This window comes from Girardinichthys multiradiatus, chromosome 6 (assembly GCF_021462225.1).
Source record: "Girardinichthys multiradiatus isolate DD_20200921_A chromosome 6, DD_fGirMul_XY1, whole genome shotgun sequence".
Taxonomy (NCBI): domain Eukaryota; kingdom Metazoa; phylum Chordata; class Actinopteri; order Cyprinodontiformes; family Goodeidae; genus Girardinichthys; species Girardinichthys multiradiatus.
This window is the reverse complement of record NC_061799.1, coordinates 17,273,238-17,294,190: the sequence shown is the minus strand read 5'-3', so window position 1 is coordinate 17,294,190 and position 20,953 is coordinate 17,273,238. Positions and strand designations below refer to the sequence as shown.

General features: G+C 38.7%; 2 protein-coding genes across 2 annotated transcripts; both read left to right on the top strand.

Annotated features, from left to right (window-relative positions):
• The first annotated feature begins 1,627 nt into the window (after nt 1-1,627).
• Nucleotides 1,628-6,883, top strand: pdca (phosducin a). The gene is made up of 6 exons (XM_047368939.1): nt 1,628-1,746; nt 3,406-3,466; nt 4,484-4,620; nt 4,724-4,943; nt 5,050-5,162; nt 6,420-6,883. The coding sequence occupies exons 2-6, from the start codon at nt 3,418-3,420 to the stop codon at nt 6,606-6,608; spliced, it is 708 nt and encodes a 235-aa protein (XP_047224895.1). The 5' UTR covers nt 1,628-1,746; nt 3,406-3,417; the 3' UTR covers nt 6,609-6,883.
• A 1,636-nt stretch (nt 6,884-8,519) lies between these two features.
• On the top strand, nt 8,520-20,542 carry LOC124870065 (kinesin-associated protein 3-like). The gene is made up of 20 exons (XM_047368501.1): nt 8,520-8,695; nt 10,392-10,523; nt 11,241-11,398; nt 11,586-11,647; nt 11,778-11,919; nt 12,575-12,674; nt 12,755-12,879; nt 12,994-13,092; nt 14,406-14,584; nt 14,898-15,060; nt 15,149-15,249; nt 15,330-15,438; nt 15,554-15,666; nt 15,753-15,918; nt 16,475-16,600; nt 17,550-17,648; nt 17,752-17,837; nt 17,937-18,093; nt 18,230-18,314; nt 19,053-20,542. The coding sequence occupies exons 1-20, from the start codon at nt 8,667-8,669 to the stop codon at nt 19,153-19,155; spliced, it is 2,334 nt and encodes a 777-aa protein (XP_047224457.1). The 5' UTR covers nt 8,520-8,666; the 3' UTR covers nt 19,156-20,542.
• Nucleotides 20,543-20,953: the final 411 nt, after the last annotated feature.

Below are 20,953 nucleotides of genomic sequence, written 5' to 3'. Positions count from 1 at the left end.
ACCTCCTTTATGTTTGCCGCTCCTCTTTAAATCTCTTTAAATCTGTATAGTCAGAAAGCCTGGCTGAGAGACGCTGGAGTCGGGGATATGATCCTGTAGCCATGTCCCAGTAAAACACATAAAACTGCATTCCCAATACTCTGGCTAGATCCTTTGTAGGGCTTGGAGTTCATCCAACTTGTTTCCCAACGATCTCACATTGCCCATCATAATCGATGGAAGAGATGGTTTGAACTTCCTTCTCTCTCTTCTCTTTGCTCCTGCTCTGCATCCATGGTGTCTCCTTTTCAACTCATCAGGGATTTGGGGTTGTAGTTGAAGTATTATTTTAGCTTTTGAGATATCAAAGATGCGGCTCTTTGAAGAAACCTTCATAATGAGCTACAACAACATTTAATTTCCCTGTGGGATTAATAAAGTATTTTTGAATTGAATTGAATTAATCAGCTGCTCCTTGGCAATGCATCATAACAAATATCCAAAAGTAGAAAAGTATTTAGAAAAATCCTCCCAGCTGCACAGCATCCGACACCGGAGAGGACAGTCGTCCAAAAAAAAAAATCAACTATCCACCACAAGAATTTGAGTTCCCAAAAAAGAATCAATCAGAAGGAAAAGTAACAGAGCTACTCCAACCTGCTGCCACCTTAAGCGGCACAATTCTGGAAGAATGCCATACAATAGATTGTGGATTCCTGGATGGAAGAAACACTGCTGAGAAAAAAGAACAGAAACTTCTTTCAAAAATACTTAATGATCCAAAAAAAATAAAAAAGAGAGAACATTTCTGTGGACTGATGGCGTAAAAGTTGAACTTTTTAGAAGGTATGTGACGTGTTAGTGCCAGATGTGAAGCTCTAACGCAGCATTTCAGATGCTGTGGTGATTGTAGCATTCCTACAATCAAACAGGGTGGTGGTAGTTCATGGTCTGGAGCTGCTTTGGTGCTACTGGAGATGGACAACCTGATAGATGCACAAGTTTTACTCTTTATCAGAAAATCCTAAAAGACAATATCCAGTCATCAGTTAAGATCAACCCATAATGCAGACTAGCAGGCTGCATGACGGTAAGTGAAAAATGATTTTATTAACAAAAAACTCACTACAGAAGAGGCAGGAACAAATCTATAAACGAGCAGGCAAGACAGGCATGGCATGATCCAAAAAACTAGATATGAGCATGATCCAGAAAAATAACAGAAACATGATTCAAAACTTCAACTGTGAAATACGACCAACAAAAGCCCAAAACCACCCACAGATCATAACACATTGATCTGAAGCACACCAGCAAGTGCACCTTTGCATGGTCGCAAAAGTATGATGAAGGATTTTGTTGTGGCCTAGTCCAAACCCTGACCTTCTTGCTGTTCCAAAGGGAGTGAGTTAAAACAATTCTGCAAAGAAGAGTCCTAAAAAAAGATTCATAAGTAATTAACTCAAATGCACCAAGTATGTGTCCCTTTCTTTTTATCTTTCAGTGTTCAAAATAAGTGTGAAGGTTGAGATTAAATGATAAACCCATAAAACTGCGTCTGTATTATGCCTAATCATATTAGACCATGCAACGTTACAGTAATAGGGATGATGAAGATGACAAAGAGAAAGCTTATTCACTCATCTCTGTCCCCACCCTCTTTCCAGCTTGTTGCTCCCCTCTCTCCCGTATGTTGGCTGATCAGTAAATGCTTGGACTGAGAAGAGAAAAGAAACTGACTCAACAGACAAAGACCAATAGTAAAAAGTAAGTCATATAAGAACTGCTTAGTCTTAAATTAGCTGGCAGTTTTGGCTTGATAGTATTTGCAGAACTGTTCCTGTGTTAAAAAATGAGGTGCAGGTTTTGTTTTAAACTGTTAGCACTGTCAGAGTTATATTCTTTACATATTTAGCAACAAAGTCATTTTTATTAATTTTCTTTGCATGGTTTATATTGCTCTCAAGCTGTTTTGCATCAGTCGTTTGTTTCTTCTTTTAGTTGTACATGATAGAATGCATACAAATGTTTTGATAGTCTTAAATAAAGTAAGTGATTTGTTTTCTAATTCATCGAAAATTCACTACCTAGGTCAATTTTAATTCAGACTAGTCATTTAAAAACTGTGTTGCATGGACAACATCCTTCAAATTAACAGAGATTACCAGTTTTATGACTGATGCAGATTAGGACCCTAGGGTCATTGACAGCTCAGCTGCATCAGCAACTTTCACTGTGTCTTCCTTTGTCTACCTAACTGAGACGTTGGTGGAGCACCGGTGCTCACTTTAAGATCTGGTTTTTTTTATACATTTACTGATGCCTGTTATTCCTGGAACATAAACAAAAAGTTTTATGAAAAACTTTACTGTGCTGTCTGTCAAACTGGTTAATGTTTAGTGAATAGCAAGAACTCGCACTGTTTCACATTATTTTCTTTTTGTCGCTGGAAGCTTATACATTCATTTCAGGATCGCAGCAAAACAACAAATTGATCTTCCTATGAAAATACAAACAGGCTTTTCTTGATAGATATGTCATAACATATACACGCATATGCATAAGAAGTTGTCTTCAGAGTGTGTGCATGTCATACTCCTGGTAATCTCAGTCTAATCTGATAAGTAAACCTCAACCTGGTTAACAGTAACTGTTTGTGACAACAAGATGTCTGACTGTATTTGTTTTTGCATCATGCACAGACTGACAGAAGAGATGCTGTAAATCATCAAGGTTGAACATCTGGTGTTATTAGTTCTACTGTTTTATATTTTCTTGCTTGTATTTTCAGTAACCTACAGTATAAACGCCTTAGATTTAAATACTCATAGTACTAAAAGTAGTAAATAACACAGTGTAATTGAATAACAGGATGTACAATTAGTGTTCAGATCAGAGAAGCCCAGTTTGTATTTTGCAGATTTAAGCAAACCTTAGGCATGGATGAATCATGCAGCTGAGGTGAAACATTATGCTGGTTATACATAAATTAAGAAAAAACTAAATCAAAGATGGGAAGATGCAATAACAATAGCTTTTTAATACATACTAGGTTTTTGCAAAAACTTAGTATGTATTTATTATTCATGTATATGACTTTATTTATATTTCATTTTTATCTTTTATATCATTATTTAGTTAACATTTTTTGAATGTATTTTATTGTGTTTAATGATAGAATTATGCTTCTTTCTTAGTTCCATGTATTCATTTCTCACTTTAAGAGTTCTTTGTTTTCATGTTTTGTTGCTCTTAATTTGAGTTTAATCTTTGTTGTGTAGCAATTTGTTTAAAGCAGTTTATATAGTAGATAAAGTGAACATGTTCTAATATACCTGAAGTGGACATTAAGCTGACATGCCACCCTACCTTGTCCGCTGCATGTCGCGGGTTTTATATCCACATCGTTTGTTGTGTTTATCGCAGGTTTTGTGAAGGATGTCATCTATAAACCAAGAAGAAGAGGAGCTACCTGCAAATCACACAGGTCAGAGACATGTCAGACAAATGCCTGCATAGCTATGCATAAAAAACTGTTACCTTATTTATGCATGAATTATGCAGTAGGTTTATGTACATCTACATCAGCTGCTCATCTTAATATAACTGTTCCCTCTAAATTAGTAAATACGCTGGATTTTAAAGCAAAGCATTGTTACAAGGTAGATACAAGTAGATAAACACCCATCCAATTATTTATGGGACGAGGACTAAATGCATTCAATTTTAAGCCAAAATTGTAATTGTCATCAGAAAAAATAGGATTACTCCAATGAGCACTGCTCATATTCTTTGTGATTCAACATTTGATTTGGTTGGGTTCCTAATAGTATATTTCTGTTTTTGTATTTTAGATCTGGTTTCAGATCAACTATCAGAATTGCTGCAGAGATAATCTATTTTTTTTTTTATTACATTGTGCTTTAGAATCAGAATCAGCTTTATTCACCAAGTTTGTGCACACAAACAAGGAATTTGACTTCGGTTCCACTTTGCTATCAATGAAGACGTTTTAACTATAAATATTTGAAAAGGGAAATAAAGATATTTTTGTAAATATGTATATATATGCCGTTTTAGCTAAAGACAAGGACATGGTTGAATTGTGCAAATTAGCATGGTATCGATCTGGGCACTGTTATATGCTCATCAGAGAGACAGCCTGGAGGAAGAAATTGTCTCTGTGGCAGCTGGTTTTTGCTAATAGTGCTCTGCTGCGCCGACCTGAAGGTAAAAACAGTTTGTGTCCAGGATGTGTGGGGTCTGCATAGATGTTAGCTGCCCTCTTCCTGACCCTTAGATCTGAACAAGTCCTGGATGGAGGGAAGTTAGCCCTGACGATCCTCTCTGCAGATCTAATTGTTCGTTGAACCTAATTGTTAAGATGTAGTAAAAGCATGCAGATATTTTTTTTAAAGTGCAAACATTTTATTACAGGGAACCTTTAGTTTGTGGATGTCTGTTTGAAGTCATGATTGTGTAAATATATATTTGTGTGTCTCAGGCCCAAAAGGTGTAATTAATGACTGGCGGAGATACAAGTTGGACAGTGTGGATCAGACTGTCCCACAAAAAAAGAGAGAACTGCTGAGACAGATGTCTAATCCTCGAGACGATGACAAGGAGAGGCAGAACAGAAAGGCATATGGAAGCACATTAAACTATATAGGAAATCATTCCACCAAGTCACAAATGCTCACAACAAATGAAAGTGTTTACACATGATATATGTCTTTAACTCCAGATGAGTGCTCAGGAGTACGAGCTGATCCAAGAGGAGGACGAGCGTTGCCTGAAGCGCTACAGAAAACAGTGCATGCAAGAAATGCATGAGCGCCTGAGTTTTGGTCCCAAGTTTGAATGCGTTCATGAGCTGGAGAGTGGAGAAGCCTTTCTGGAGGTGATAGAGAAGGAACACCGCTTGACCCTTGTGGTGGTCCACATCTATCAGCATGGTGTCAAAGGTTAGAATTTTCATCAAAGTGCATACATGCTCATTAGAGAACTGTCCCGTTGACCAGCATAATGTGCTTAAAATCCAACCACATGTGGGTATGTATGCTTTGGCAGGCTGTGAGCAGATGAACTCCTGTCTGGACTGTCTGGCTGCCGAGTACCCCACTGTGAAGTTTTGTCGCATTGATGCCGTGGCAACAGGTGCTGCAGAGCGCTTCTCTTCTGAGGTCAGTGCACTGCTGAAAAAACAACAAAAAAGCAGGTCTTTTTTCAGATAATACTAAGAAGAATGGATCAGTTTGCTGCAATAACTTCTAAAAGGAAAGTGGTATGAGCTAAAAATGTTGTGTCTTGCAGAGTTGAGTTAGGCTGAAGAAGTTACAGTGCAAAAGTATTCTCCTGACCTTTTTCCCTTTCTGTTATGTTACAACAGCAGACTTCATTCTATTTTATTGGTATTTTATACAATAAACCAACACAATGTTGTGCATAATTGACAAGTGGAATCAAACTGATACATGGTTTTCAAAATGCATTACAAATTAAATTTAACACAGTCGTGTCTATCCATATTCAACAAGTTTTGCTGCAATTACAGCTGCTAGTCGTTTAGGGTATGCCACTACCAGCTTTGCACATTAACAGACTGACATTTCTACCCACCCCTGTAAACAACTCAAGCTCCATTAGACTGGACAGAGACCATCTATGAAGATCAATTTCGGTCACAGATTGTCAGTTGGATTACGGTCTGGACTTTGACTGGGCCATTCCAACACATGAATATTATTTGATATAAGCCATTCCTCTGAGTTTATGTTTAGGCTTGTAATCCTGCTGGAAGGTGAACCTTAGCCGTAATTTGAAGTTCGGCCGTTCAATTAGATTTATCCATCTTCCCATCCAACCTGAACAGTTCTCTGTCCCTACTAAAGACAAGCATCCAAACAGCATGATGCTACCACAAACCCAATTTAACTGTGGTGATAGCATGTTCAGTGTGGTCTGTTTCCACCACACATATGGAAGAGAAAGTTCAATTTTGGCTTCATCTGACCAGAAAATCTTCCTTCTCTATTTGCTATGTCTTCTGCATGGTTTGTAGCAAACTGGTAGTGTGTGTGACCGGACTAATTATTTTAATATGTAATGACCAGAGATGCAAACTTCCAAGGCCTATCCCTGACCAACTGAGATTACCTTAAATGCAACTGGTTGTATTTTAGGTTAACGGAGTACAGGGGAAATGAATACAAATGTGTGCCACACGTTGCAGTTGGTAGAAAACGTCGAAAACAATGTATCCTTTTTCTTCCACTTCTCAGTCACTACTACTTTACTATGTTGTGTATGCCTATCAAATAAAACTCTACCAACCATATGAGGCTCGATATAAGTTGGAAAAAACATAAACCAACACTGGTTAATTCTGCCTCTGAGGCCATAAACTCTACCTTTCTATATATCCTTGTTTGTGTCTCCAGGTTCTGCCTACTCTGCTGGTGTACAAGGCTGGTGAATTACTGGGGAATTTTTTGGCTATCACCAAACACTTTAATGAAGAGTTCTTTGCAACGGACGTGGAGGGATTTCTCAATGAATACGGCCTCCTATCTGAAAAGGAGTTCAGTGCGTGTGCTGATGATGAAGATGATGCAGGGGAAGTGGAATAGGGGAACACAAAAGGTGAAGGCAATGAAAGCAGAAAGAGCGAAAACTGGAAAACTGAGAAGAAAATGGTACAAACGTTCAGGGGGGCCAAAAATCGCAGCTGGGGAATAAAGTATAAATATTATTATTTTAAACACACAATAGTAAATATCCAGCAGCACATTGACTGTATTTAGAAGCAACTAGGTGTAAACAGGAGGGTCTGAAGAAGTCTGTGCTGAAATACTGCTTGTCATCAAATCCTATCATTATGCTACAATAAAAAATATTTTCAGTGCTTTCTGTCTGTGTGGTAGGTTTTTTTTTTTTACTACTGGTTGTTATAGTCTGCTAGACAGCTTTAGACCCAAAAAATAAGAGTGAAAGAGGCTCATAACTCAAACTATTGGTAGAGGACACTATTAAGGCACTTAGGCAGTATAATGACATTACAAGGCGCATTAGCAGCCAATTAATTATCTATATTTTTAAATACTGCGTGGATTTCCAGTTACATTTATAACATGCAAAAATATACGTTTACCATTATATTTTTGTTGCCTAGTCAAGATCCCATATTTGCTGTCATCCACTGGGAGCTTAACTGTGGAACTCACTTTTTTAGGCCAATGTCATTATAAGCTTCTGAGTTTTGGTTTTTTAAAATGATAATTGAGGAAGGAAACGTTTACAGAGTCGACTAATTTCTATATTTAAATAATAAAAACCAGCCAGTTACCATGTCTGATATGTTTTGTCTTGACAATATATTTATAACATTTGTTAGTGTAGCTTGATAACATTTAGAACAAAGTTCAGCATTATAGTACTCCAAAAATATTCATTAAAACTTGTTATTTCACATGAGACCCACAGTACAGTTAAATATTAAAAGAAACTGAACATTAAACACCAGGAGAGTATGCTCGTGGTCAGCATTTTCACCAACTGTAAAAATACAAGGTTTACAGATGAAGTATGTTCATTTAAAAACATAGGAGTAAGAGGTTAAAAGTATCCAAGTCATGTTTGGTAAGGTTAATGTTTTTTTAGAATAGGTAGCAGGGTTGCATTGGAAAAGACACAGTCAAGAATGTAAAAGCAGGGACAATTTCTATTTATATTACTAATGTGTATTAGTGGAGGGCATACCCAACCATATCCCTTCTTCCTCCCTATATCTTCTATTCAGAGCTTAACTCCTCGAAAAAATACAAAAACATTTTTATCTTGTTCAAACAGCAGGTTTTTACCCTCATCTCTACCCCTCCCCTTAAATCATATACCCCCTCATTTTTAAGAAACTGCTTTAGAGCATTGTCTGGACGCTAGTTATTTATGACTTTAAACATTCATTTGTGTGATGTTAACAAGATGAGGGTTATTTTAATATTGATGTGGTGGTAGTAGTTGAGAGAAAATGGACACATACACAAAAAAGGTTTATTCCAGTATGAACAGAATGGCTAAATAATCCCCAGATTGAATATTAAAGGGATCATTGGAGCAATGCAATTCAGAAAGCTCAAACATGCCAGAATAAAAGACAAGGAACCCTCACCCTAACCAATGAAATAAATGTAAGAGGAGTGATAACTAAAATCACAAAAATTAAAATTAGCCTATATCGAGCAATAATTTAGGATCCAGTTAAATAAAAAACGGCATATGTACCTATGTGACAACTTTATTACTATGGATTAGAAGAAAAACAATTATAATATCTATCACTTGCAGCAGTATAAAGGACATAAAAATATGTCCTTTTTATTTTTTTGGCTTCATTTGAACACTTTAAGAGAAAGACCTTGAAGGACTGAGGGATACTGATTTGATTATTTTCTTCACTCCCATTTTTGTATTTGGTCTACAATCCTGCGTTGCTGCCTTCTTCACAGTAGGTGGCAGTAGCGCTTCTTAAACGCCAAATTCACCAGAAGAAGACGAAGGAGTTTTCTGTGTTGACGGAGCGATCAGTGGGCAGCTGTTGGATTGACGAAGTCGTGATTTATTTGGGAATCTATCAGATGTGATCAAACTTTTACGATCATTTAAAAGCTAAAACTCTAAAGTAGAGGAAAATGCAGGATGACGCGCGGTACCTCAAACGGTGAGTGGCAGTAGAGCTCAAAACTGGGTGTTTTTCATCGTTGTCTAATGTCTACAGATTATGATCAATAACATAGTTTCTATGAAGCTATGACAACTTTAAAATTGGGTCAAGTGTACACGAATTAGGCTAATTTTATGTTGTTGTTTTTTTTATTTTTTTTAATGCTTTTTAGTTTTGTTTAGTTGTCTGCTAACTGACTTCTTGGTTCAGGTTTCTGTGCATCTTGGACAATACCTATTGCAATTTAATCTGAAAGCTAATTTAAAGACCCACATTGTTGTCAATCAGCATGTATGAAATCCAACTTTTCGGTCGCATGAAACATGTTTTATAAAGGATGGATCTGCCTCGACGACGTTTGCTCCCATCGGCGCCTTGCCTGTGTTAGCGCTGCTGGTCAGCAAATGTAAAACATGAGCTTATCCGTTCAAATCAGGACAAGGGACCGCGTTTTATGATGTGGATATAAACACCAGCACTGCAAAACACCTCCAGTGTTCTATCGTACGTTTTAATAACATATAGTAAAACGGTCAGAAATAGAGGAAATTAGGTCAGGGAAATCTGGGTTACAGCTCACCTAGCTAAAAAGCTTCAGTGAAAAATGAACCGGCTGTATAAAAAGCGAATGACAAACTGTGTAGATATATATTTACGTGACAATTATTGCATTGAGTTCAGCTGATTAGTTCTGTATATATATGTGTAATTGGTACATTTGATCATTTAGCTATCCATTGTGTGCTGCTGTCTGGGTGTGTCTGCCTGTGTGGATCAATGATCGTCTTGGCCCAGGCTGATAGATGTCAGTGACTTTGTTTCTCATCCGTTCTTACATTTCTTTTGATTGGGGCTTACTATGTTGTTTTTTAAGATCTTTAGCCTACTTCTTGTTGGTTCGGATAGCGTTGTCCCCATAATACATTAAAACATCATGAAGACAGCCGTTTATTTTTATTCAGGTGTTCTATGTGTGAAGTAAAAATTGGATGATTTTAAACTCTTAAGTGTGACCAAAGAGCAAAAACTGAACAAATCTGTAATACATCATCTTCGCTGTGATGATGGCGATGTGCAGCAATCCAATGTGCTGACATGTAAATTTCACATGTCTACAAATGATGTTATAGTAGTCCTTTTTAGAGCTCATTGCACCTCGTTCTCTGCAGCTCACCTGGGTGTAAATACAGTTAATAAACCTCGGTGGCTTTTCAGGATGCAGTTGGAGTCTTGTGACAGTGATGGTGATGCAGTGCAGGACTGTAGGGTGTTTAACTGAAGCAGAGAAGCAATTTCAGCAGTGTGGGCGTTTTTTCATGGTATTGGAAGGGTTGGGAGATATATATGATATAATATCGGTAAAAATCAGTTATCGGCAATAACAGCGATTAATATCGCATATCGATATAGGCCTGAATTTTGATATTGGTGCATCAGTTTTCCCAGCCTTCATGCCTTACTGAGGATCATTATAGATTTCTGTGTTGTTGGCTTAATTCAAATACATAATTATGTAGCTCTTTGACGGTCATAACAAATATATGAGTAATGATCGCTACATCTCTATGAAAAGTCATATTTATGATGATTGCCTTTTTGGTTTATTTATCATTCTTTTTCTTTGTATTTTGTCTTGTAAACTGATTTCACTCCATAGAAAATCTGAGTCTGATTTGTTTATCATCACCCACAGCAAAGTGACAGCAGGCAGTTTGGATGTCCATCCCACAGAGAAGGCCTTGGTGGTCCACTATGAAGTGGAGGCGTCCATTCTGGGAGAGGATGGAGGTCCAATGCTGGGGGAACGCAAGGAGGGCCAAAAAATGTGAGAGAGCTTCTGGTTTTCATCAACAACGGCTCCCAGTCTTCGCCCTGTTGTTTGGGGGTTGCTGTTTATTTTTCTTCTCCTCACTCTGAATGCAAATGGAATAAAGGTTTGATTGTTGGATTTATGGCAGCATTTAAAAGCTGGTGATGGATCAATCGGTCCAACAGTGATAAAAACACATCAGTTTTTTTAATTAGATCAGATGTGACTTGTTATTACACATGTATACATACAGTTTAGCATCCATTTAGAAATGCAAAGAGCAGCAAGTGCAGTATTTCCAGTATGCGCGGTTACACCAGTCATGTGCAGAAAAGGTCAGTGTAAGAGGTGGGAATGCATTGGCATTAAGGGGATAATTCAGATGTAGTGTGAGCAAGTATACAGATGTGCTTCATTAATAGGGTCATTTTATTTTATTAGCTCTGACCTGTGATCAGCTGGTTGGATGTTAACATTTTTTCCTGCCTCATTAAATGAAAAACTCCCTCTTTTTTCCTCACTTCTATAATACTTCACTTTTTGCTGGATTTTAAAGCTACTGTCTCTGTCAACTAGCACATTTCTCTTTCATGCTCATAGCTTGCTACATTTAATTGTTGGTTGAAAAATGAAATTTATGTATTTACTTTGGTCTTTATTTTTGATCAGACTTTACAACATCCCCTGACCTGTTCTCTACCAACCTTTACCTTCTCGTCTTTTCCCCACCAGTATCCGTGTGAAAAGCCTCTGTCTTACGACAGATGTGGCAGCTTTGGCCAGGAAAGTGGTGGAGGAGTGTAAACTCATCCCTGCCTCCCGTTTGCCCCAGGTGGAGCACCTGCTCTACTACCTGCAGAACAGGAAGTCATCCCCTGTGGAGGGGAAAGGTGAGACAGTCAGCTATTATTCTATTCATGCTCTGGGGATGAATTTATGCATCTCTTTCAATGATACATACTGACAAAACTCAACACTGACAATACAAAGTATGCTTTAAGTATATCCAGTAGATAAATCTGCACAAGACGCGTAAAACAAATGCAGTTTGGTACTGACAGTTTTTCCCATCATCAGTGGAGAAGAAAGAGAAAAGAGCAGTGAAGCCCAAAGACCTGACACCGTTTGAAGGAATGGAGGTATGCTACATTTGCCGACTAAAACTGGGATCCCTCATGAGAATTATAGCACCTTATAAAGAGTTTGTTTTTCTTGTTTTCAGGTAACACATTGTAAGCGTCTTTGTTTTTTATTTTTATTTGTGTCCAGTTAAACGAGGAAGCCAGTATAACCAGAATGGAAGAGTATGTTGAGCTGCTCTATGAAGGCATCCCAGAGAAGATCAGAGGCTCTGCTCTGATTTTGCAGCTCGCCCGCAACCCCGACAATCTGGAGGAGCTGTTGCACAACGGTACATCCTCATTATGATGACCCTTTTAGCTGCAGTTCTTCTGAGGTTTTCTTATCTCTCTTACCGTCCTGCTCACGATTTGAGGCAAAAACATAAACGTTGGTCCTTAACCCAGTGGTTTTAATTCACAGTTCCAACTGTTTCAAACCTTTAGATTGCTGACTGTCAATATGGAAAGGTTTAATCGAGCATCAATTTATTTGCTGCCATTTCCTTGAATGACATGCTCTCCTGCCTTTCCCATTTTGAGTGGCTATGGGAATCTGGCCTCTGTGTCATATTTACACCCTCAGGAGATTGGAAAAAAAAACAATTACTGGTCAAACGTTTATAAAACACTGAGCAAAATAAGAAGTTAATTATAAATTACAAAAATCTTTCATCTGGATCAACTTTATAGAGATTCTTAAGGATGCTAATAATTGGTACACCTGTGATTTTATTAGAAATAAGTATTTTTTTCACAAATAGAATAAATGTAGTTAATTTGAGGTCCAACTCTTTAAAATATTAATTGTAACTTTAGGCTACTGAATGAAAAAATGATTGATGTTTTTTTTGTTTGGTTTTAATAATTGTGCGGGCTGCTGTAGCTAGTGCCACTATTTATAGCTGTTGTACTACAAAACATCAGGTTGTCTGTGTGTCTGTACAGAAGCTGCTCTGGGTGCTCTGGCCAGAGTACTGAGGGAGGACTGGAAACAGAGCGTAGATTTGGCTACCAGCATCATTTACATCTTCTTCTGCTTCTCCAGGTAACCCGCACACAAAGTGACATATTTTCCTTGGACACGTCTAACAGCACTGTTTAACCTCATTGCACCTTGTCCTGCAGTTTCTCTCAGTTTCACACGGTGGTGAGTCACTATAAAATAGGAGCGTTGTGTATGAGCGTGGTGGAGCATGAGCTGAAGAGGTATGACGTGTGGCGCGAGGAGCTGCGCAAGAAAAGCAAGGCTTATATCCTTCTTTTTAGCGCTGTCCTTTGCCTCTACAGTTTGAGCTGGTTAGCTCCTCACTTGTGTGGTTTGCATGGCTTGCATAAAACGGTTTCCTTAATGCTGTTTTGTATACGTGAGTCAGCACCAGAAAATGGCTCTCTAAGAAGAGACCAGGACAAAGCGCTGAGGAAATACCAAGGCCTTCTGGCTAAGCAGGAGCAGCTTCTCAGAGGTAAAATGAAAACCATTAAAATCAGTTTTCTTGTACAGCGCTTTTCAAAAGTATTCATACCTCGGGAACCTTTTCACGTTTTGTTATGTTACATCCACACACTTCAATGTATTTTATTAGGATTTTATGTGACAGACCAACTACAAAGTAGGGCATACTTGTAAAGCACAAAATTTGCATTTTTAAATAGAAATCTGAAAAGTGTGGCATTCCTTTGTACTCAGCCCTTTTTTCTCTGGTATCACTAAATAAAATCCAGTGCAGTGCAAGTCACTTAATAAATGGAGTTCACTGGTGGTGTAGTTTAATCCCAGTATAAAAGCAGCTGCTCTCTGAAGCCATCTGAGAACGTGAGAACTTAAGTAAACAAGCAGCATCATGAAGATCGAGGAACACAGCAGACAAGTCAGGGAGAAAGGTTTGCAGAAATTTAAAGTAGGATTAGGTTCTAAAAAATATGTCAAACTTTGAACAGACCATATGTAACAAATAAAGGCTGGAAAGGTGAGCAAAAATTCATTGGACCTTTTAACCTATATGCTAACCTAACACTGGAGAGAATCCCACAGTAAAGCATGGTGTTGGCAGCCTCATACTGTGGGGATGCTTTTCTTCAGCAGAGACAGAGAAGCTGGTCAGATTTGATGGGCAGATGGATGGAGGTAAAAACATGGAAATACTAGAAGAAAACCTGTTTAAACTGGGGCACATTCCCCCAAAACATATAGCCAGACCTATGGTTAAAACCATATTTACTTGTTAGAATGGCCCAGACCTAAATACATTTGAGAAAATGTGATATGACTTGAAAATTGATGTTCACAGATGCTCTTCATCCAATCTAACTGAGACTGAGCTATTTAGCAAAGAAGAACAGGTAGAAATATCAGCATTTACACATGCAAAGCTGGTAGAGACATAGCCCAAAAGACTTCCAGCTGAAATTGCAGCAAAATGTGGTTCTGTTGAGTTCTGACTCAGAGGGGCACACCGCACGGTCTGCATTTCTATTTGTAAAAATTCTTTAAAACCATTATTTTACATTAAAGTTTCTAATGTGACAAAATGTGAAGAAGTTTAGGGAACGAATATCTTTGCAATGCAGCGTATCGCTTAAAACAGATCGTGTCATAAAACCTACCAGATGTGTTAAACAACTGTCTCATTCATGCACATTTGACCCTAATCAGTATTGGGTGACATTAAGCAATGACTACATTCCTTTAAATGGAACACAATGTAGATCAAGTAGTTTTACCACTTTGCTCTTTTTTGTTCTGCTCGTTTTCTTCTCCTCCTCCTCCTCCTGCCAGTATCTCTTTACCTCCTGCTGAATCTCGCAGAGGACACGAGGACGGAGCTGAAGATGAGAAACAAAAACATCGTGGGACTGCTGGTCCGAGTTCTCGAGCGGGAGGATGAGGAGCTGTTGGTGCTGGTGGTTTCGTTCCTAAAAAAGCTGTCCATCTTCCTGGAAAATAAGAATGACATGGTGAGCAAAGGCCAGGAACAAACTCCCACGCATCTTTTGGAGGTGCTGTTACGGGGCAAGTTTAAAAGGCGGAAGTCGGCTTATGAAGATGACACGTTGCTTGTCGGCTCGAGTCTTGTCTATCTGTCTGAGCACGTTAGACTTGACTATGTCAAATATTTTACAATAGGATCTGCTTCAAATAAACTTCTGTGGACTGAAGAATGTTACATGTTTACCTGTGGTTACATCTGGTAATTGCATCACATTTTTTTAAATGTCCGTAGGGTTTTAATGTCATCGCTTTTAATGTCTGCTTGTGTTCATTTTGCAGGCTGAACTTGACACTGTGGAGCGTCTGCTGCGTCTTGTTCCCTGTGACCACGAGGACTTGCTAAATCTAACTCTGCGGTTGCTGCTCAACCTCTCTTTTGACTCGGGACTCAGAGCCAAGATGGTGGAAGTCGGGCTCTTGCCTAAACTGACGGCATTGTTGGGTAACAACCAACTCTGGCACAGCAGCATGTCGTATGGTAAGCTGCATTCAGAGAACAATGAGTCAGAACCATGTCCTTCGTCATGCAGGTGATGAGAGCAACCGGCAGGTGGTGATGCGCATCCTGTACCACGTCAGCATGGACGACCGCTTCAGAGGCATGTTTGTTTACACCGACTGCATACCTCAGGTAATGGAGCGTCCATTCACCTTTAAACCGACTGATGGTTCCAACGAATGAGCTGAGTTTATGTTTGTGTCTGGACTCAGCTAATGCAGATGCTGTATGACCACGGCGGGGAGGACATTGAGGCTGAGCTCATCTCCATCTGCATCAACTTGGCTGCAAACAAAATGAACGCACAGCTCATGTGTGAAGGTAAAGCCTGTTTTGAAGCAGCATTTCGTCTTTTACCTGTAGAGGCTGTTTGTAGTAGAGAAACCCATTTACCCTGTTTGGACCGAGCAAAGTCTCTGTTTATTCTGTTTTTAAGGAAACGGACTGAAGATGTTAATGAAGAGAGCTCTAAAAACTAAAGACTGCCTTCTTATGAAGATGATCAGAAACATCTCCCAGCATGATGGCCCAACTAAACCACTGTTTATCGTAGGTTTTGTCATACATTATGAGAAAAATCTCTTTGTAAGGGGTCTTCTCAACCTCTGATATGAATTTTCTCCCGTCTTTTTCAGGACTACGTTGGTGACCTGGCGGCAGAGATCCGTACCGAGGAAGAGGAGGAGTGGGTGCTGGAGTGTCTGGGCACGCTGGCCAACCTGACTATCCCTGACCTCGACTGGGAATTAGTGCTGAAGGAGTATAACTTGGTGCCTTTTCTCAAAGACAAACTCAAACCAGGTATAAATTAGATGTAGGAGTTGCCTTTAGACATTGTTGTCGCATATGCTGTTATTTCAATTGATGGAAAATATGTGGCTGTAAGAAATTCCTGTTATTGTTGTTGTTTTTCTACCACACTTTTTCCTTCCAGTTAACTTCACATTATTATGCTTGCAAACAGCACGCTGTGAACTGCCAGCTTCTTTAGCAATGACCGTTTGTGGCTTAACATCCTTGTGGAGACTGCTGGACAACAATCAAGTTATTTGCTCCCCTTATAATTGTGCAGGCCACACTATACGATTTAAACTCTAAAAATATTTTTTTTCTTATGTGATATTTTAATTTATTGGAAAACTGAATTTCTGAAAAACAGAAATTCTTCTTGAAGCAAATCGTTCTGTGTAACTCATAGTTAAGATATATTAGTTTCATATTTTTTTAATCAAATTGTTAAAATAATTGACCTTTTTAATAAAAGGCTACCAGTTTAGTGTATGAAGTAATTTTGTTTTGATTTGAGAACCTCCCAAAGACCCTTTAACAACTATAGTTGGGCTTGTTTGTGTTTCAGGTTCAGCAGAGGATGACCTCATCCTGGAGGTGGTCATAATGATTGGAACGGTTTCCATAGATGATGCCTGCGCTGTAATGTTGGCCAAATCTGGCATTATCCCTGCCCTTATTGAGCTGCTCAATGGTAAATAAATGCATTTCAGCATATAAAGTGGTGTAAAGACATACACACCCAGTTAAAATTCCTGGTTTTTGTGACATAAAAAACAAGACTAGGAGAAATAATTTCAAAACACGTTCCACCTTAAATGGGATGTATACCCTGTGCAATTCAACTGTTAAAAGCTGGAAAAACAGGAAAAACATCTTGACTTGGCATTATTTTCCCACTCTACCCTGCAAATGTTCTCATAATCTATCAGATTGTGAGAACAGCTCGTACCGCATCCCTTTTCGGATGAGCCCACAGATCTTCTGTGAGGGATTAGCTCAGGACTCCATCTTGGCCATTGAAGCCATTCTCTTGTTTATTTGAATATGTAATCGGGAGTCAGTGAACCCCATCTTCAGATTTAGATTTCTAGCAGAAGCCTTACTAGCTGAAGGAAAAATAAACCCATAGCTTGATGCTGCCACCACCATGCTTCAGTGTGAGTATAGTGCTCTTTTGGTGATGCACAGTGATGTTTTGGTGCCAAAACTTACCTTTAGCGTGCCCCTGATGTTTTCCTCAGAAGAACAGCCTTCTGTCGTGTCATTGTACTCTGTTCTGTTCTTCTGACGGATACTTTTGTACAGTGAAATCATTTTGATCCTTTGTAATCTCTCTGCAAACTATGGCTTTAATAAAAGGATGCAAAAAAACAAAAATCTTATTGGGACAGCTGAACTTTGTTTCAGGTTAATCAGATTCACTACAGTTGATGCCAAGTGGGAACCCAAGATACTTATATGAACTAAAACAGCTACTTTAGCAAAGTATTAGTTTAAGGGCTTGCATACTTTTTTTATTTTTTTACATTACAAAAATATGTCATTTAAACAGTGCTTTTTACTCTTCTGAGAGCCACTGCAGATTGCTGATTCTTTCTTGGAGTATTACAGGTGGCCTATGACGTGTTTTTGTTTTGCAGCACGCCAGGAGGACGATGAGTTTGTGTGTCAGATTGTGTATGTCTTCTACCAGATGGTCTTTCACCAAGCGACTCGAGACGTCATCATCAAAGACACCCGTATCCTTCCAAGATTTATTTCAAACAAACCTAAATGCACAGATCGTTGTTTTTATTTGAGAAGATGCAGGTTTCTGTGGTTTTTCTTTAACCTCTCCTGTAGAGGCTCCAGCTTACCTGATTGATCTGATGCACGACAAGAACACGGAGATTAGGAAAGTGTGTGACAACACTCTCGACATCATTGCTGTAAGTGAACCTGCGTGTTCGTGATAGATAGATGTGGAAAATAAAATGAACCCCTTTTGTTGGTCTTCTGTAGTAATATTTTTTTTCTTCATCTGCCAGGAGTACGACGAGGAGTGGGGGAGGAAGATCCAGTCTGAGAAATTTCGTTTCCACAACAATCAGTGGCTGGAGATGGTCGAGAGTCGCCAGGTTGATGAGCCTGAAGCTTATCTCTATGATAACGACAATGACAGGACGGATCTATTCTACAGCGCAGGTATATGCTAACCCAGAACAATGCATGTAGAATAAGACACACTGAAACTAAACTGGTACTATCTGCAGCACCCATAATGCCTCACTGAGTCATTTATGCTCCTGTTGAATCTATTCTCGTGTCCATGCATCTCTAGATGGAATAACTCCAGGAGATGGTTCAGTAAGCCCAGACTTCTTCAGTGACCTGCAGTCTCAGAATGGGGACTCGCACCATGCAGGGTGAGTTGACATACATCACGAGGGGGCGCTCTCTCCCATCTTATGAACACCATACAGTCAGAACAGAACATTGTCAATCATCTCCCTGCTTTAGATCGCCTTTCAGTTATTGGTATCTTCTATAGCACTGAATGGAGAACAGTTCATTGCACTGGAGTGACAAAATTCAAGGTTGCTTACTTTGGAATGGAGCTTGGAGTGAGATTTGGCCAATGGATAGGTGGGTTGGGGTTGAAAGGAGTTGAAGGTGTGATGTCGTCAAGTTAAGTTTGTATCAGTTTTTTGTTTTTCATGGTTGGACCAAAAACCGACTTATCAAAGTATGTCTAACAGGACGTCTATCAATGGACCAGCTTCATCATCTGTGATCACACTGAGCAACATGCTAATGCTTGTGTGTTTGTTGTGTTTAGGATTTTTAAATAAAGGTCTATTTTTTTTAATGGTTTCATTATTACAAAGATAGATTCCAGTTTCCTAATAGACTTTAAAATTAAAAGATTATTCAATTTGGGCTTATCTTGAAAACAGAGCTCTGTTATGGTGCTGGGTGGTATGCACAGAACGGCAGAAACAATCGCAATTCTTCAGAAATATACCTAGATTAGCCTTTTTTATTTGTTGTCCACCTTTGTGCAAATCAGAGACACTCTGAGCTCTTTCAACTACTTATCCTATTCCCATAAAATCCATACTAATTAAAACTAAAGCTTCATATAACTTATCTTTCTGTTATAGAGACGTCAACGATGTCTTTGACCAGACCAGCTCATCGACGGGACGACCAGCCACAGCTTATGGCTTCAGACCAGATGAACAGCCGTTCTATCAGTACTCATAGACTGACTCATCCCACGTTCATTTCTAATCATCCTGCATGCCCATCTCTTCACTGCTTCAATCTGTGTTGTCATGACTGAACTTCTTGTAGCTCTTTAGAAAGTGGCTGCATGTGGTGACATACATTATCTACTGTTGGCAAGGACTAAACCATTAATTCTGCTTTTGTGAGTTCACCTTTTTTATTATCTTTAATTTATTATTATCATAAGAAGAGTTGTCTTCCTTTTTCTGATTGTCTTAGCAAATAATTAACACTATGAAAGGACACATATGTTTTTAGGTCTGCATGTTTTTAACTATGTAATAGTATTTATTACTATTTAAAAGCTTCTAAAAATGGAAAAAAAAATCATCCTTTTTGAATTTGACTTTGATTTGGTTCCTCTAACATTTAATATTAAAGTTGTCTTATAAACATGCACTAACGTATGCACATATTTGACTGTAGCTCTTAACATAACCGTGGTAGGATTGGTCTAAAGCAGGCTTTACCTCATTCAGTAACTTTAGTTGTAGTAGTCCATACTGAACAGAAACAGAAAATAAAAACACAAAAAATGAAATGAGATCTTGAAAACCATCTAAATGAGTGCAAATTAATTGCAAGCAGCTCTGGTTTTGCATTGCCTCTTGTACCCATTTCCCTGCTGCAAAGATGCAGAAACTTGAATCTTTATTGTACGTTTAATGCAAAATAAATCAGCTCCAACAGTGACTCAAGTTGCATCATATGCAGAAATTTACCAGCTCTCAAACAAGAGAATGAAGGCTTGCATTTCTAAATCCCCAGAAACAAAGAGTGAAAAGTATCATTAATGCTTGTCCTAATCTGTTCTAGTCTTAGATCTGAGCACTGCAGTGAAATACAGGCTCCAGTTAGGACTGAAACCGGATAGTTTGGCTTCAGATTGAAATCTTAAAATGCTGTGCCAGTGCACAGCTTTGGTCTATAAGTTTACCTCAAACCACAGCAGTATTGTTTTTCACTACATGGGAAATTTACATCCCTGTATCTGCAGAGGTGGGATATCTGTGTCCAATGAATTCTTAACAAAATCATGCTTGTGACCCGATACTGCATCCGTCACTGTGGACAACACTGCGGTGCAGCATCCATAAGAGAAGGCCACCCAATAGTTATGCCATAAGGATGGTCCCACAAGAACTGTAAGAAAACACTGTCAAAAGTTATTTTTAGGCATAATTTGCACATATCGTTTCAATTCAGTGCGTGTTTTTATATTTTTATGTAAATTATTGTTTTTTTGTAACTGGTTTCTTTGTGGCTGTTGAAAAATATGTGAAGTAGAATTACTATCTGTCACCGTTACTGTCACCCAACTTATGGTTTCTTTAATAAAACGAAATACACGTGACGTATCTCACCTGTAAACTGTTTGGCCTCCTTATTACCATGGGGAAGTTTGATTTTCCATTTTTAACCCGCCTATTATGGAGATTTATTGAGATTGTATGTGACAGATTAAGACAAATTAGCACGTAATTATGAAGCAGAAGTGAAATGAACAGTGAAGTGACTTTATCACTCGGAAAGGTGAAGTGAGGTATGCATTTGTATTCAATCCCATGTTCTGATTTCCCTCAATAAAATCCAGTGCAATCAATTGCTTTTAGAAATCATCAGTAAATAGAGTCTGCGTGCGTGTAATTTAATCTCAGTACAAATCCAGCTGTTTTGTGAAAGCCTCAGAGGTTTGTTAGAGAACATTGGTGAGCAAGCAGCTTCATGAAGAGGAAGGAGCAAAGCAGACAGGTCAGGGAGAAAGTTGTGGAGA